We start from the raw sequence: 11,721 nt of genomic DNA on the forward strand, positions 1-11,721 counted from the left end.
GCGTGCTGGGGGCTGGGGCTCAGGCACCGCCGCGCCAGGCAGGGCTCCAGGCCAAGCTCCGTGAGGACTGCGGGCGGCCACAGAAGCAGCAGTGGAGCGCCCCAGAGACCGGGCCCGGGAGGGCAGATGTTTAGCCAGGAGTGAGACTCCCTGCTGCCCCGCCAGCATCGCGGCGGGCGTGGGGCGCCCCTCTCCCACCGCGCGCACCCACACAGCAGCAGCAGCAGCTCGGGCACGGGCAGCTCTGGAAAGGAAGTGCTGATGAGGTACCAAAAGAGGAACTGGCGTCTTTGGGTTTTTTAACACAAAAAACTCGAGATCTAGGAAGTGAGAAAATGAAGCAGGGCAAAGAATGAAATCAGAATCAATGGACAGCAAAATATGGCTTACTAAACCCCTCATTTTGCATACAATTTTATAACAGGGAAAAAAAAACCCCACCCCCACTTATCACAACGCAGTCCAAATTTTGCAACCAAAGATTTATGAAAATCATTGAAATCACTTAAAAAAAAAACAAAAAACAAAAACAAAGCACTGACTCATTCCCTTCTCAACAGAATTGGCAGATCTACTCTCAAACACACTTAAGAGTATTCCACACAACACGTTCGGAATTCAGATTTATTGATTTCCACCGTATTGACTTTAAAAATGGCATGAGGCTGACTGCAAGAAAGGGAACGGTGATTTTAAGTTAAAATGACGCTATGGCGAAAGTACATCACCTCTGGCTTCAGTCACCACATCACCTTAGACTGAACAGAGACTTTTGTCTTGAACAAAGTTCCACAACTCTGAAATCCAGGGATGCTGCAGGCCTCTCCCGGCAGTGTCCTTCCCTGTGGGTCAGTCTGCTGGGCCAGAGGTGAAAGTGCTTTCAAAAATACTGCCATTTGCCCAGCACAGTGTCTTTGATTGCATCCACATATTGAGTTGGAACCCAGTACACCCAGTAGTAAGAGGCTTCTGTGGGGCCCAACTGAAACGCCTGGAAGGGAAAAAGGAAAACCAAGCAGTACTTCAGAGGCTGGAGACCAAGCAGGTGGAGCAAATACACGGGGGTGGGCTGGGAAGGGACATCCCATCCTCCAAAAGGGATGGAAAACCAAACTGCACCCGGGGAGCATTCTCCTACCGCATCAACAACAACAGAGGGCGGGGGGCGGGGGGGGGGGGGGGGTGTTTGTTCAGCACAGCCAGACCCAAGCAGGGATTCTCAAGACGAGGAAGCGTCAGAGTTGTCTGGAAGGTTTGCCTCTATTGAAACAGACTGGCTGGGCCCATGCTGTGGGATTTCTGCTGAGGGAGGTCGGGGGTGGGGCAGGCGCCCAGGTGACACAGTGGTTGGTTCTGAGAACTGCTGCCCCCAGAAGCTGGCACCCACGCCCAAGGAGACAGGCCTCAATGCTCAACACAGCAACCGACAGAGCCATCAGCGGGGGGGGGTGCACGATTAAAGTGCCTGTCTGTATGAACACAGGCATGTTAAAAAACACACATGTGGACTGGAACCATATGCACCTGCGGTGAACACGGACATGTCACAATCTGGAGCACGAACAAAACCAAGTGGCATAATGACACACAGCCTGACACCATTAGAAAACTGGAAACACAAAACAGCGCTCAGCCTTGCCCATGGACACACATGTAGACCAAGGCTCAGGGAGATGGGCGGGCACACGTGGCAGTGACAGGGGTGAGGGAGAGACAGACAACGAGGACATCACCACCGTTGGTCAAGGGTATTTTTTCAAAAGTTACAAAATATTTCCACGGTGGGCATTTCTCAGGGATGGATGGAGATGGGTTTGTTGGGGCACTCTCTATTCTTTTTGGAAGTTTTGAAAATGGTCTTCTAAAAGGAGGACACACAGCCACGCTTTTGTAATTGTGAGCTAGCTCAGCAATGGTACTGCACAGAGAGGGAAGCGAGGGCTTTCAATGGACAACGGTGTGGGTGCTGCTTAACGGGGCGCACAGGCGAGCAGGGGGACACTAGAACCGCCCTCTGCCAGAAGTGAGCCCGGGGAGAATGGAGCCTCTGAACCCAGCAGCGAGCAGTTCCCCATCCACAGAGACTCCCCACAAGATGGCCCAAGTGCTTCACTCCACTCCGACCACGCAGCTCCAAAACCAACCAGGGCTGCAGACCTTACCCGGCCAAACTGGCAACACGGAGCGAAGGGGCCCAGCTACAAATATTAAACTCCAACTGCGGAACCGGAACCGGAAAGCAACTAACGAGTCAGGTCAGCGAGCAGGCAGAAGCAAACCTGCCTGTCATCCTTGTTACAAGGACAACAGAGAGGCTACAGGTGGAAGGACCTCCAGAGGGCTGGGAAGACGCCCTGGTGGCGTCACTGCCACCCCCACAAGGAGACCCCAGGAGCCCTGCAGCCCCATGACCGGAAGGCCCACCTCCTCCTTGCCTCAGCACCGCCAGGCTGTGAATTGGGCCAGACAGCAACAGGGCAGGACAGGGACCCTGCTGTCTAACCTATCACGTCCCAAGCTCCTCCGACCCATATCCCTATAGCAAGGGGATCTTCCACACATCCCTCTGTGGACGAACCCACAGGCCAAACCACTGGCTGCTCCTTCTCCCTGGGACGGGGCTCACGCGGTGCCCTCCCTCACTCGGGTGCACACGGAGGAAGCCGCCTGTTGGAGGGAGGGCAGCGGCCCCAGGCTCATGCCCGCACCGCCCAGGTCACGTGGTCCACATAGCCACATGGGAGTTGACGTAACTAGCCTTCACTGGGGACAGGGCTGGGGACGCGGGTGCTGCCTTGGCTGCCCGGAGGACCGCTCTGCTTGGCACAGACGGGCAGAACGCCTCCACCCGCCTCGAGGAAGGAGCCTGCTCTGTCAGGAAGACCCTACCCAGGACATGTGCTCCAGGGACCCAGTCCTCCCCACATGGGCCTTGCCATGTGACAGGACAGCCTGGGCCATTCCAGGAGGGACGCTGGTGTCCTCCCAGATGCCAAGGCCAGGGGAGGTTCTGTTTCGATACACCAGACAAAATGCTACATGGAAAGCCAAGTCGCTGGACCTCTTTGTATTTATTTTCCTGGTCTAGAAACAAAGTATTACAAATAAGAGGGAGGTAAGAGAGAGTTCCAAAAGCCAGGACAAAGTGCACCCCTTGTAATTGCTGGAAGGAGTGTGGGCAAGGGAAGGGGTGCTGTAAAAATACAGAGCAGGAACAGGGCGGTGGGTCAGGCAACACCAGTCCTAAGACAGGGCTTTCTCCTGAAGCCCCGGTCCGCCCAGTCAGAACCCCACGCCCGGGGAGAGGAGGCAGAAGCGGGGACCCAGTGAGACAAAGGCCAGCGCTACTTACCATCATGTGGTAGTCTTCGTGTCCTTCGATAGGTTCACTGACCACATTTTTAATGGAGCCCATGGGCAATTTCTCAGTCCGCTCTAAGTTGAGAGGGATCACAGAGATTATTCAAAGGCCCTCCTCGCCCACCTCCTCTGCCTCAGCAGACCCCTGGGAGGGCTGGTGTCGTGGGGCCTACAGGACACTCACCCTCTGCGAGCAACGGGACAGCCCTGCTGGGGAGCTGGCAACCCCTTAGGAGCAGGTGGAGAACAGGATTTGGCAGTGGGATAGTAAGGGTCTCTGAGGGCACAGCTGTTTTACTTCCGGGGTTCTCTTAAGTCTGATGATCACTAAACACCCAAGGAACTCCTCTGTACCCTTCCTGCCCATGGCCAGCATTGGCTAAGGTCTCAGGCACCTGGGCTAAAGTGAGTCAGGAGGCCCAGGAGCAGGGCAACAGTGTCCCCAGGGCTCTCACGTGAGCGAAGGCCACTCCGCCTTCAGGGCTGCTTTCTACACCATGACCCAGGCCCCCATCCCGGCCCCCCATGAAATACTTAATACGTTTGTAACCTCCTGTGATGAACCCCGGAGGGCTCACGGGTCACCCGCGGTCAGAGACACTGCACAGCAGGCTTAAGGACAGCAGGCAGGAAAGGGCGGCAGCAAGGGATGAGGCTGGTGGGGGGTGAGCTGAAGGCAGTGGGGCTGGCCGGTGAGGGCGCCCGCACCCCAGGAAGTGACCCCCCACCCCGAAGCAGCAGACGCCCGAGGGGCAAGCAGAAGTTCTCAGCCTGGAGTTAGGTCAAGGTGAGAAAGACTCGTTACAGCCTTTGCAGAAAGAAAAGTCTGGAAAGGCAGGACCTGAAAACAGGCGACTAGGAGTTTGGAGACCTGGGCCGGGCCTGCAAGTGGCTTAAGACCTTTCAGTTCCACGCTGTCTGGGCTCTGCTCTCTGAAAAACAGGGCCAGGGAGGAGGAACCCGAAGGTGCTCTCTCAGGCTCTCCAACAGGGCCCAGTCATCCCCAAGACTGAGACTTTTAAAACCACCTTTCACCTTGCAACACCTACAGAGATTTCACAAAAATCAGGCATTTCTGGCTTCTCTTGAAAACTCCCAAGACAGGGACAAGCTGAGCCCACATTCCTGGCCGATGGCATCAGCGAGATGAGAGGCGCGACTCCCCTGCAAACAGGGACCTGCTCTCCTGAGGGCCACATGTCCTCGGGCCGCCCTGCCTGGGGCGGCAGCGACGGCCGCCTGCCACACAAGCCAGCGCACCGCACCCACGATGAGAGCAGCAGCCCTCGAGGGCCGCTTGCTCCCCAGAGCACCCTAGGGCAAGGCTGACTCGCTGCTGGTGGGGGGGGGGGGGGATCATCCACAGCAGCATCCGCCAGCAGAAAGGCGAAGCCGGTGGCCAGCCGCCATGTCCCAGAACAAGCTGTCTTCCCCCATGTGCTCGTGACACTGGGGTGACAGGACTCAGGGCGAGGAGGAAGAGGGCCTGCCCTTGGGCTCTCGAGGGACACCGACCGCCACACTCACCTGGCTGGGAATCAAACTCCCAGCCTTGGTCAACTTGGAAGGCGTGGGAAGTTCACGGCCATGCTCCTCAACAAGGCTGATAAGGGAGGAGGCTTCCAGCAGCTCACAACCAACTTCTTGAGCTCTGCCTCCTGCCAGTTAAGATAAAGCCTCCGACCAAGGGACAGCAGTCCCTCCAGTTACAACGTATGTGCTACACGACTTTACCATTAATAGGGTCCCTGGAAGACCTAACAAGCAGGTGGACTCGGATCCCTCCCAGCCCCTCCGGCTGCCTGCAGTTCTACCCGTGGGCACCATCGGTTTTCCCTGACCAGCTCAAAGGCCTCCCATTGGACTGCCACAAGCCAAAAGAAGCTTCTAGCAGGCAGCGGGCAGTCTCTGCACTGTGGCAAGTGAACGCAACAGGGGAAGACGAAGCAAAGGACAGAGGCAGGACGAGGGTCTGACGGGGCAGGCTCCGCAGAGACGGTCATTCTAGAAAGGGCACGAAGGCCCTCTCCGAAGCCAGGCCGACCCCTCCAAATGTGCTGCTCTCGCTTTGACCATGCAGTTAGAGTCGAATGGGAAATGAAGAATACAGAGCAAGTTACCATAAAACTGTTAGAAAACTCCAAGCATTTACAGCATGTCAGTCTTTGCTCGTTTTAAGAACCAGCACAGGATGGATGATAAAGACCAAAACAAAACAAAACCACCTCGCTTTCAGGTTTTGGAATTCTCCTCGTTCAGGCGATGAAAGAGCTCACTCCCCACCACCCGTGCCCTGGTGCTTTGCCGTGAGGGCTTCCTCCTGTTTTACGTGGGATCACACTGATGGCATGGCCCTCAAATCAATTCACCTCGCATGGTGGGACCCCCCTATACTTCTCTTTAGCGTTTACCTCAAACACTGAATACCTACAGTGCTGGCCAGAAACAGGTGAATTAGGCATGTTCCGGTCCCTCCGGGAATCTAACGGGGGACAGACAAGTCGGAGAGTAATGAGTGCTCTGGGGACAGCTCCCCACGAGCAGCAGCGGCGGCGGTTCACGTGGAGGGTCGGGAGGTGGCGGGGGAGGCCGCGGTAGGGGACACGGAAGTAGGGCCTGGGAAGAGTTTATGAAGAACAACAAGTGGGAAGAAAGCGTTCCAGGGACAGGCACGGTAGGAGCAAAGCGTGTTGGGAGGTTCAGGGAGGGAGGCAGCCGAGATGCCCGGCCGCCAGGAGGGTCACTAATGCTATGCTGAGGCATCTGAACCTGGCCTGAAAGAGCGTGGAAACCAAGAACAGCAGCGTGGGGAGGGAGAGAAGAAACCCGGCCAGCAGGGCAAACAGGTCCACCTGCTTTTAACCGACAAAGTCGCAGGACGCGAGGAGCCTTAACAGGCACAACACAGCGGCAAAGAAGGGGACACAGACAGTTGTGGTGCGTGACTGACGAGACTGGGTGACCAGCCGGGGCAGGGACGACCCTGGGGTCACAGACATTTGCCAGCAGACAGCAAGGCTGGCCCAGACACAACAGCACAGGCATGGAGGAGAACCACCCGTGCCCACTGCAGGGGCCAGGCACAGCGCGAGAACGAAGGAAGCCGGCTACACAGGAGACAGGACCCTGGCGACAGAGGCGGGGCCCGCTGCAACGACCACTCGGCTGCAGCTGGCGATGCCGCGGCGGGAACTCAGGCCAAGGCAGCCACATCTTGTGGTTATTTTCAAGAGAAGCCCCCTTGCACCCTCCTCCCCCACAAAAAAAATTCATGATGTGAAATCTCCTGATTTTTACGGAGTGTGTGTAAATGCACAAAGCCCTCCGGAGGGGCCAGGCTGGGCTCTCGGGCCCCGTGTTTGGGACCTCTGGTTTGTGTGCAACCCAGGAGCCCATGATTGATGGCTGGGTCCCGGGATCAGGCTGAAGAGAGCGAGGGGGAGGGGTCCAAAACAAAAGGCAGGTGTCTCACAGCAAACTCAGAGGCGGAAGCACAGCGAGGAGGAGCGCGGCCGGACGCAGAGCCGCGCCGCTGGCAGGGGGCAGGTGCGGAGTGGCGTACCTTTCGTGCCGATCCACAGCTGGTCTTGCTCCAGCTTAAAGGTGAGTCTCACTTTTCCCCCGGACTTATTGTACATGCCGGACAAGGGGACCGTCGGCAGGCGCTCCTGGCGGCACAAGAGCACAGCAGGAGGGGGTGGGGTGAGCAAAGGGAGGCGCTCCCGGGCGGCTCCGGCCGTCGGAGCGGGGCTCGGGTCCTTGCTGGGGAGCTTACCTGGGCACCCTTCACTGATGGCATCACGTCCTCGGGTTTTCCTTTATCCAGGACTTTCCTGTGTTGCTGTAACGCAAGGCAGAGGGATCGTTAAATGACACCCTTGTCTGCACAGCAGTCGTGTTTTGCTCAAGACGGGATGAAGGCGGACTTCCAGTTCGGGTTTGAAAGCCTGGTGGCTACACACTGGGCCCTCTGACTCGACGGAGCAGGACTGCCCTGTGGAACTTTCTGGGAGGGCGGCAAGCTAGCAGGCCACCAGCTAGCTCCTTACGGCTGGGAAGATGGAGGAACTGAATTCTTAGGCAGCCACACCTAACTACCGCATTGGACAGTAAAGTTCCAGAACAGACAAGAGGGCCCCCCTCCCCCGCTGCTGACTCAACAGTCTCACGCCCTCCTCCCCCCACACCACCACTGGTGGAAGCATTAACTACCTGGTGGAAGGGAGCCCTGGTGGCGGCTGCCCTCCCGGCTGGCCCAAGAGGACGGCCACTTAAAATGCCCCCCCATCAGAAGACGCCGGGAGCAAGCCTTGCAGACTAGAAAGTGCGCTTCCTCTCGCCCTGGAGACCCAGCCCACTAAGCAGAGAGCTCAGAGAGCCACACTTCCGGACAGACATGCTAGTGACTCTACCCCTTGATGCGAAGACGCCACAGACCTGCTACCCAAGGACTCTGAGGCAGCTCAGCCTAAGGACTGAGTTCATGGCCCCTGCAAGTCCTCTTCTGTCTGGCCCAGGTGCCTGAGTGCTGTTTTCCCTCCATCTGTGCTTCACGGGTACGGCTATAACTGCTTGCTAATGCTGGCACCATGGGGCAATGAGTGGGTAGAGGGTAACAGCTTCTCCAAACCTGAGCCTCAGATGGCCATGAGCCAGCTCAAACTCTCGCTGGCATGGCCGACACGCCCTGGGAGAGACACGCAACACTGCCAGACTACTAGCAGAGGGGCACCACAGCCATCAGCCAGATTCCCAACCAGGCTGATCAAAGCCAAGGGCCTCGATCCCTCTCATTAGCCACGTCACGCGTCATCACCAGCATTCCACGGAGCAAAGCTGCATGGGCTGCAAGTCTAATCTGAGTCACTCCTAGCAAGCACCTTTTGAAGAATTTTCCCTGCACCATAGCAGTTCTAAACCTGCTAAGCTACCATTAGCAACTCAAAACCTGTACTTAAGAGGCATGCTGTGCTCCAAGGGTGTGACCAGTGCGAACCAACGCTAGCTCTTATCTGACTGTTTCACACACGTGCAGATGAAGGCAGGGACATGGAAATAAACTCAACTGGATTCCACATCTGGGAGTGAAGAGTCCACATAGCACACCTTTTGGATGTCAGCAGGTGTACAATGTCTCATCGGAAACCAGCAAATGCTTTGGGCTTTAGTGTCAGGGCTCTTAGAAACACAATGCTGAAACACGTTAAGCTATGTCCTCCCTGGGGTCTGGCACAGCACTCAGCATGGAGCATTGCTAGTATTTCCACAGCAAAACATGCATATGCACCCTAATTAGGGGCCGGTTTTGCTGTTTATACAAACACTTGTTTTCCAGTTCCCTTGTGGGCTTTAGAAGCCCACGAGGGATCAGGGATCTCTAACAAAAAATGTGCTCCTCTTCCACAGCTGGCTGTGGATCTTTGTACCTCTGGATACCGAGGCTCACGCTGGCGTGAGTGGCTCTACTCTACTCAGGGCAAAGGTTAGGTTGAGAACACCTGCTTTCCTGGAACACTTCGAAGAACAGCTAGGAGGCTGCTCAGCAACAAGTGAGATCCATTGTGGGATCAGATCACAGGTGGTGATCTTCCCACCTGCTCCCTTCCACAGTGCAGTAACAGCGGTTTTCCTGAACACAGAAGGGATCTTAGGAGCAGGTGCTGACGGTGCAGGGGGTTGAGCCAACTGGTTGAGATGCCCACATCCCATACGGGAACACTCGCTGGAGTCCCTCGGCTACTCTGCTTCCAGTTCAGCTTCGTACTAAGGAGTCCCAGGAGGCAGCAGGGGCCGGCCCAAGTGCTTGAGTTCCTGCCACCCATGTGGGAGACCTGGACTGCACTCTGGGCTCCTGGTTTCAGCCTGGCCCAACCCTGGCTGTTGTGGGTATTTGGAGAGTGAAACAGTCATTGGAAGATCACTGTCTCCTATATCACCCTGCATGTTAAATAAAAACACACTTTAAAAAACTTTCTTTTAAATAAATGGCTAGGACAAACACAAGGCAAAACTGGATCTTTTCCATCCAAAATCAGCAACAGAAAATGCGAAAAGGAGGACAAAACCTGGAACCTGGAGGGCCAAACCAAACCAAGCCAGGGCAGTTAGCTGCCTAGCAGTTTCACCTGGCTGTCTGAAATGGCCGGCTCTGAAGGGCCCGCAAGAGCTGCTGAGCTCCACAACTCAGCGCTCGTTCACTTGGGGGAAGCCGCAAATCAGAGAACAAAGGTAACAGGTGTCCAAGCGGGAGTTCAACGTGACACGAAACGGAAAGAGAGACCCACATCTGACTCTTTCCAACACCTGGTCTGGAGCCTCCCTCTCACCGGGGCCTTAACCCTAAAGTAGGTAGACTTGAGACACACTGACCCGCCAGATGAGACAAAGCTGCAAATCTCAGGTAGCTGGCACCTCCACTCTGCCGCACCCAACTGCCGCCATGAATTTCCATCATGGGCCCTGTCCGAAAAGGAGCTTATTCTAGGGAGAACGTAAGCAGCCACGGCTCAGATTCTCAGGACCAACACGCACAGAACCGACTCACCTTCTGCCTACACAGGGGCTCTTTCTTGTTCTCTTCGGCCTTGGCATCTTGCTGCGCTGCGTCTTTGGGCGTGTTCACAGCTAACACATCATTGATCGTGGAGCCGACCACCATGATCTTGGCTCCACTGGTCACTTTGATTTCTCTCAACGTCTTATCCTCAGGGACGAGTCCCTTATACATGACTTTCTGCATGGCGGGTGGGAGACCTTGGCAGACAAGGAAAGGGACAGACCGGGAAGTCAGTACTGGATCCAGCCCCGAAGCAACTCACAACCTCTGAGCCCCATTTCCAGAACTTTCTACCACAGACCTGTTCTAAAACTTTAGAGACAGAACACACGTGGGGGCATTTGGTACAGCACCTGATATTCAGCAATGGCTCAATAAACATTAGCCATCATTCTTTCCAAGTTGTTCATCACCTAATCAAATTTATCGCGTGCGAAACCACAGGCGTCAGCGGAGTACAGAAGCCAAGAACAAGAGTGCCTGTTCTCAGGGGGCTGAGCCACACGCAGAAGGCTTCTTCGAAGCGCACTGCAGACAGCAAAGCGCTGTATGCAACATAAACTTAAGAAATACGAGCAACCGTCCAAGCCCAGCGTCTGACAGTCAGCAGCACTAGTCCCTAAACTTCCCTTAGGTGAATTACCTAAGATACTCGCTTAAAAGAAATTCCTGCCTGCATCCCGAACCCGCTGAACCAGAATCTCCGAGGACAGGGCCCAGGAGCTGTAAATTTAACAGATGCCGCAGATAAATCATAAAAACAGGTTTTCACGGAGCGATGTCAGGAGCGACATTAGCTTGTTTGAGAAGCTTAGAGTCGACCCGGGTTGGAGCGGCAGCTCAGCCGCCCACCAGTCCTAAGATCTTGGATCTCGTGGGACCCCCGGTCTGAGCAACCACGGGCATTCAAGGACTCTCGTCGGGGGCCTGCTGCGAGCCCTGGGAGCGGACCGAGGCAACGCGGCCAGCACGGCCGTCGCCTGCTGCGGGCGCCCGCGGGATCACCTGTGATCGAGTGGATCTTCTGTTTCAGCTCGGAGCCCGTGCTGTCCAGCGGGAACTTCACGTCGTGCTTGGTCTTGTTCCAGATGATCTTCAGGTCCACCAGCTCCTGGCCCGCGCCGCCGCCCGCGTCCTCGCCGTTGCTGACCGAGGCCTGGGCCGCGGGGTCCCCGGGGGGCTGGGCCGGGGCCGGCTGCAGGCTGCCTCGCGCCGCGCAGGAGTCCTCGGCCGCCGCCCCCGCTGCGGCTTCGGTCTCCACGCAGTTGAGGGGCCGCGCGGGCGCCTCGCTGGCCACGGTCTCGGCCTCCGTGTCCATGCCAGGTTCCTCCATGCCTGCAAAGGGGTTAGGGGGTGGGCGCTCGCCGCGGGCCGGGCCTGGGACGGGACTCTAGGCCGGCGCCGCCGAATCCCGGCCCCCGAGTCAAGCTCCTCCCTCCGGGCCCAGGCCGCATCCCTCCCCAGCAGGAGCGCCCGCAACCTGGGGCCCAGCCCGGCGCCCGCCAACCCCTCCGCACTCACCATCCGGGGCCCCGGCCGCCGCCATGATGATTGTGTACAACACCCACCGCTCCCGCAGAGGCCGCTGGGAAGAGACGAGCTGGCTGAGATTGGCCCCCGCAGCAGCCCCTAATCGCGCACAGCCTGGCCGGAAACAGGTGGAGGTTTCTATGGAGACCCGCCTCCTCCGCTTCCCGGGCCCGGCCCCTGCCACGCTTTAGCTTTCCCGACGGAGGGGGGCGGGGCCTGGAAATCACCCACTTCGGGAGCTCTGCCCCCTAGCGGCCAAGTGGGTCCGAAGCCGA

At 57.0% G+C, this 11,721-nt stretch overlaps 1 protein-coding gene across 3 annotated transcripts; it reads right to left on the reverse strand.

The window, feature by feature from the left end:
• Nucleotides 1-610: 610 nt before the first annotated feature.
• UBFD1 (ubiquitin family domain containing 1) lies at nucleotides 611-11,631 on the reverse strand. 3 transcript variants are annotated; one of them, XM_008257882.5, is made up of 7 exons: nucleotides 11,438-11,630; nucleotides 10,922-11,251; nucleotides 9,905-10,113; nucleotides 7,136-7,201; nucleotides 6,923-7,028; nucleotides 3,353-3,435; nucleotides 611-991 (listed from the first exon to the last, which is right to left on the reverse strand). In XM_008257882.5, the coding sequence occupies exons 1-7, from the start codon at nucleotides 11,460-11,462 to the stop codon at nucleotides 881-883; spliced, it is 930 nt and encodes a 309-aa protein (XP_008256104.1). In that variant the 5' UTR covers nucleotides 11,463-11,630; the 3' UTR covers nucleotides 611-880. The 3 variants fall into 3 exon arrangements, with proteins under 3 accessions (XP_008256104.1, XP_089177612.1, XP_089177611.1); XM_089321486.1 differs by lacking the exon at nucleotides 611-991 and adding an exon at nucleotides 5,792-5,842 and having other exon boundaries at nucleotides 11,438-11,631; XM_089321485.1 differs by lacking the exons at nucleotides 611-991; nucleotides 3,353-3,435 and adding exons at nucleotides 4,276-4,292; nucleotides 5,792-5,842 and having other exon boundaries at nucleotides 11,438-11,595.
• Nucleotides 11,632-11,721: the final 90 nt, after the last annotated feature.

Source organism: Oryctolagus cuniculus, chromosome 19, assembly GCF_051225735.1.
Source record: "Oryctolagus cuniculus isolate XC-2025 breed Fujian yellow rabbit chromosome 19, ASM5122573v1, whole genome shotgun sequence".
NCBI lineage: Eukaryota > Metazoa > Chordata > Mammalia > Lagomorpha > Leporidae > Oryctolagus > Oryctolagus cuniculus.

Excerpts from the sequence above, each read along its gene's own strand:
- UBFD1 (XM_008257882.5), bottom strand. The coding sequence starts at position 11,462 with ATGGCGGCGGCCGGGGCCCCGGATG. Across the intron at positions 3,436-6,922 it reads GCTGTGGATCGGCACGAAAG|AGCGGACTGAGAAATTGCCC; the intron begins GTACGCCACTCC and ends CTCTCAACTTAG. Across the intron at positions 992-3,352 it reads ACGAAGACTACCACATGATG|GCGTTTCAGTTGGGCCCCAC; the intron begins GTAAGTAGCGCT and ends TTTCCCTTCCAG.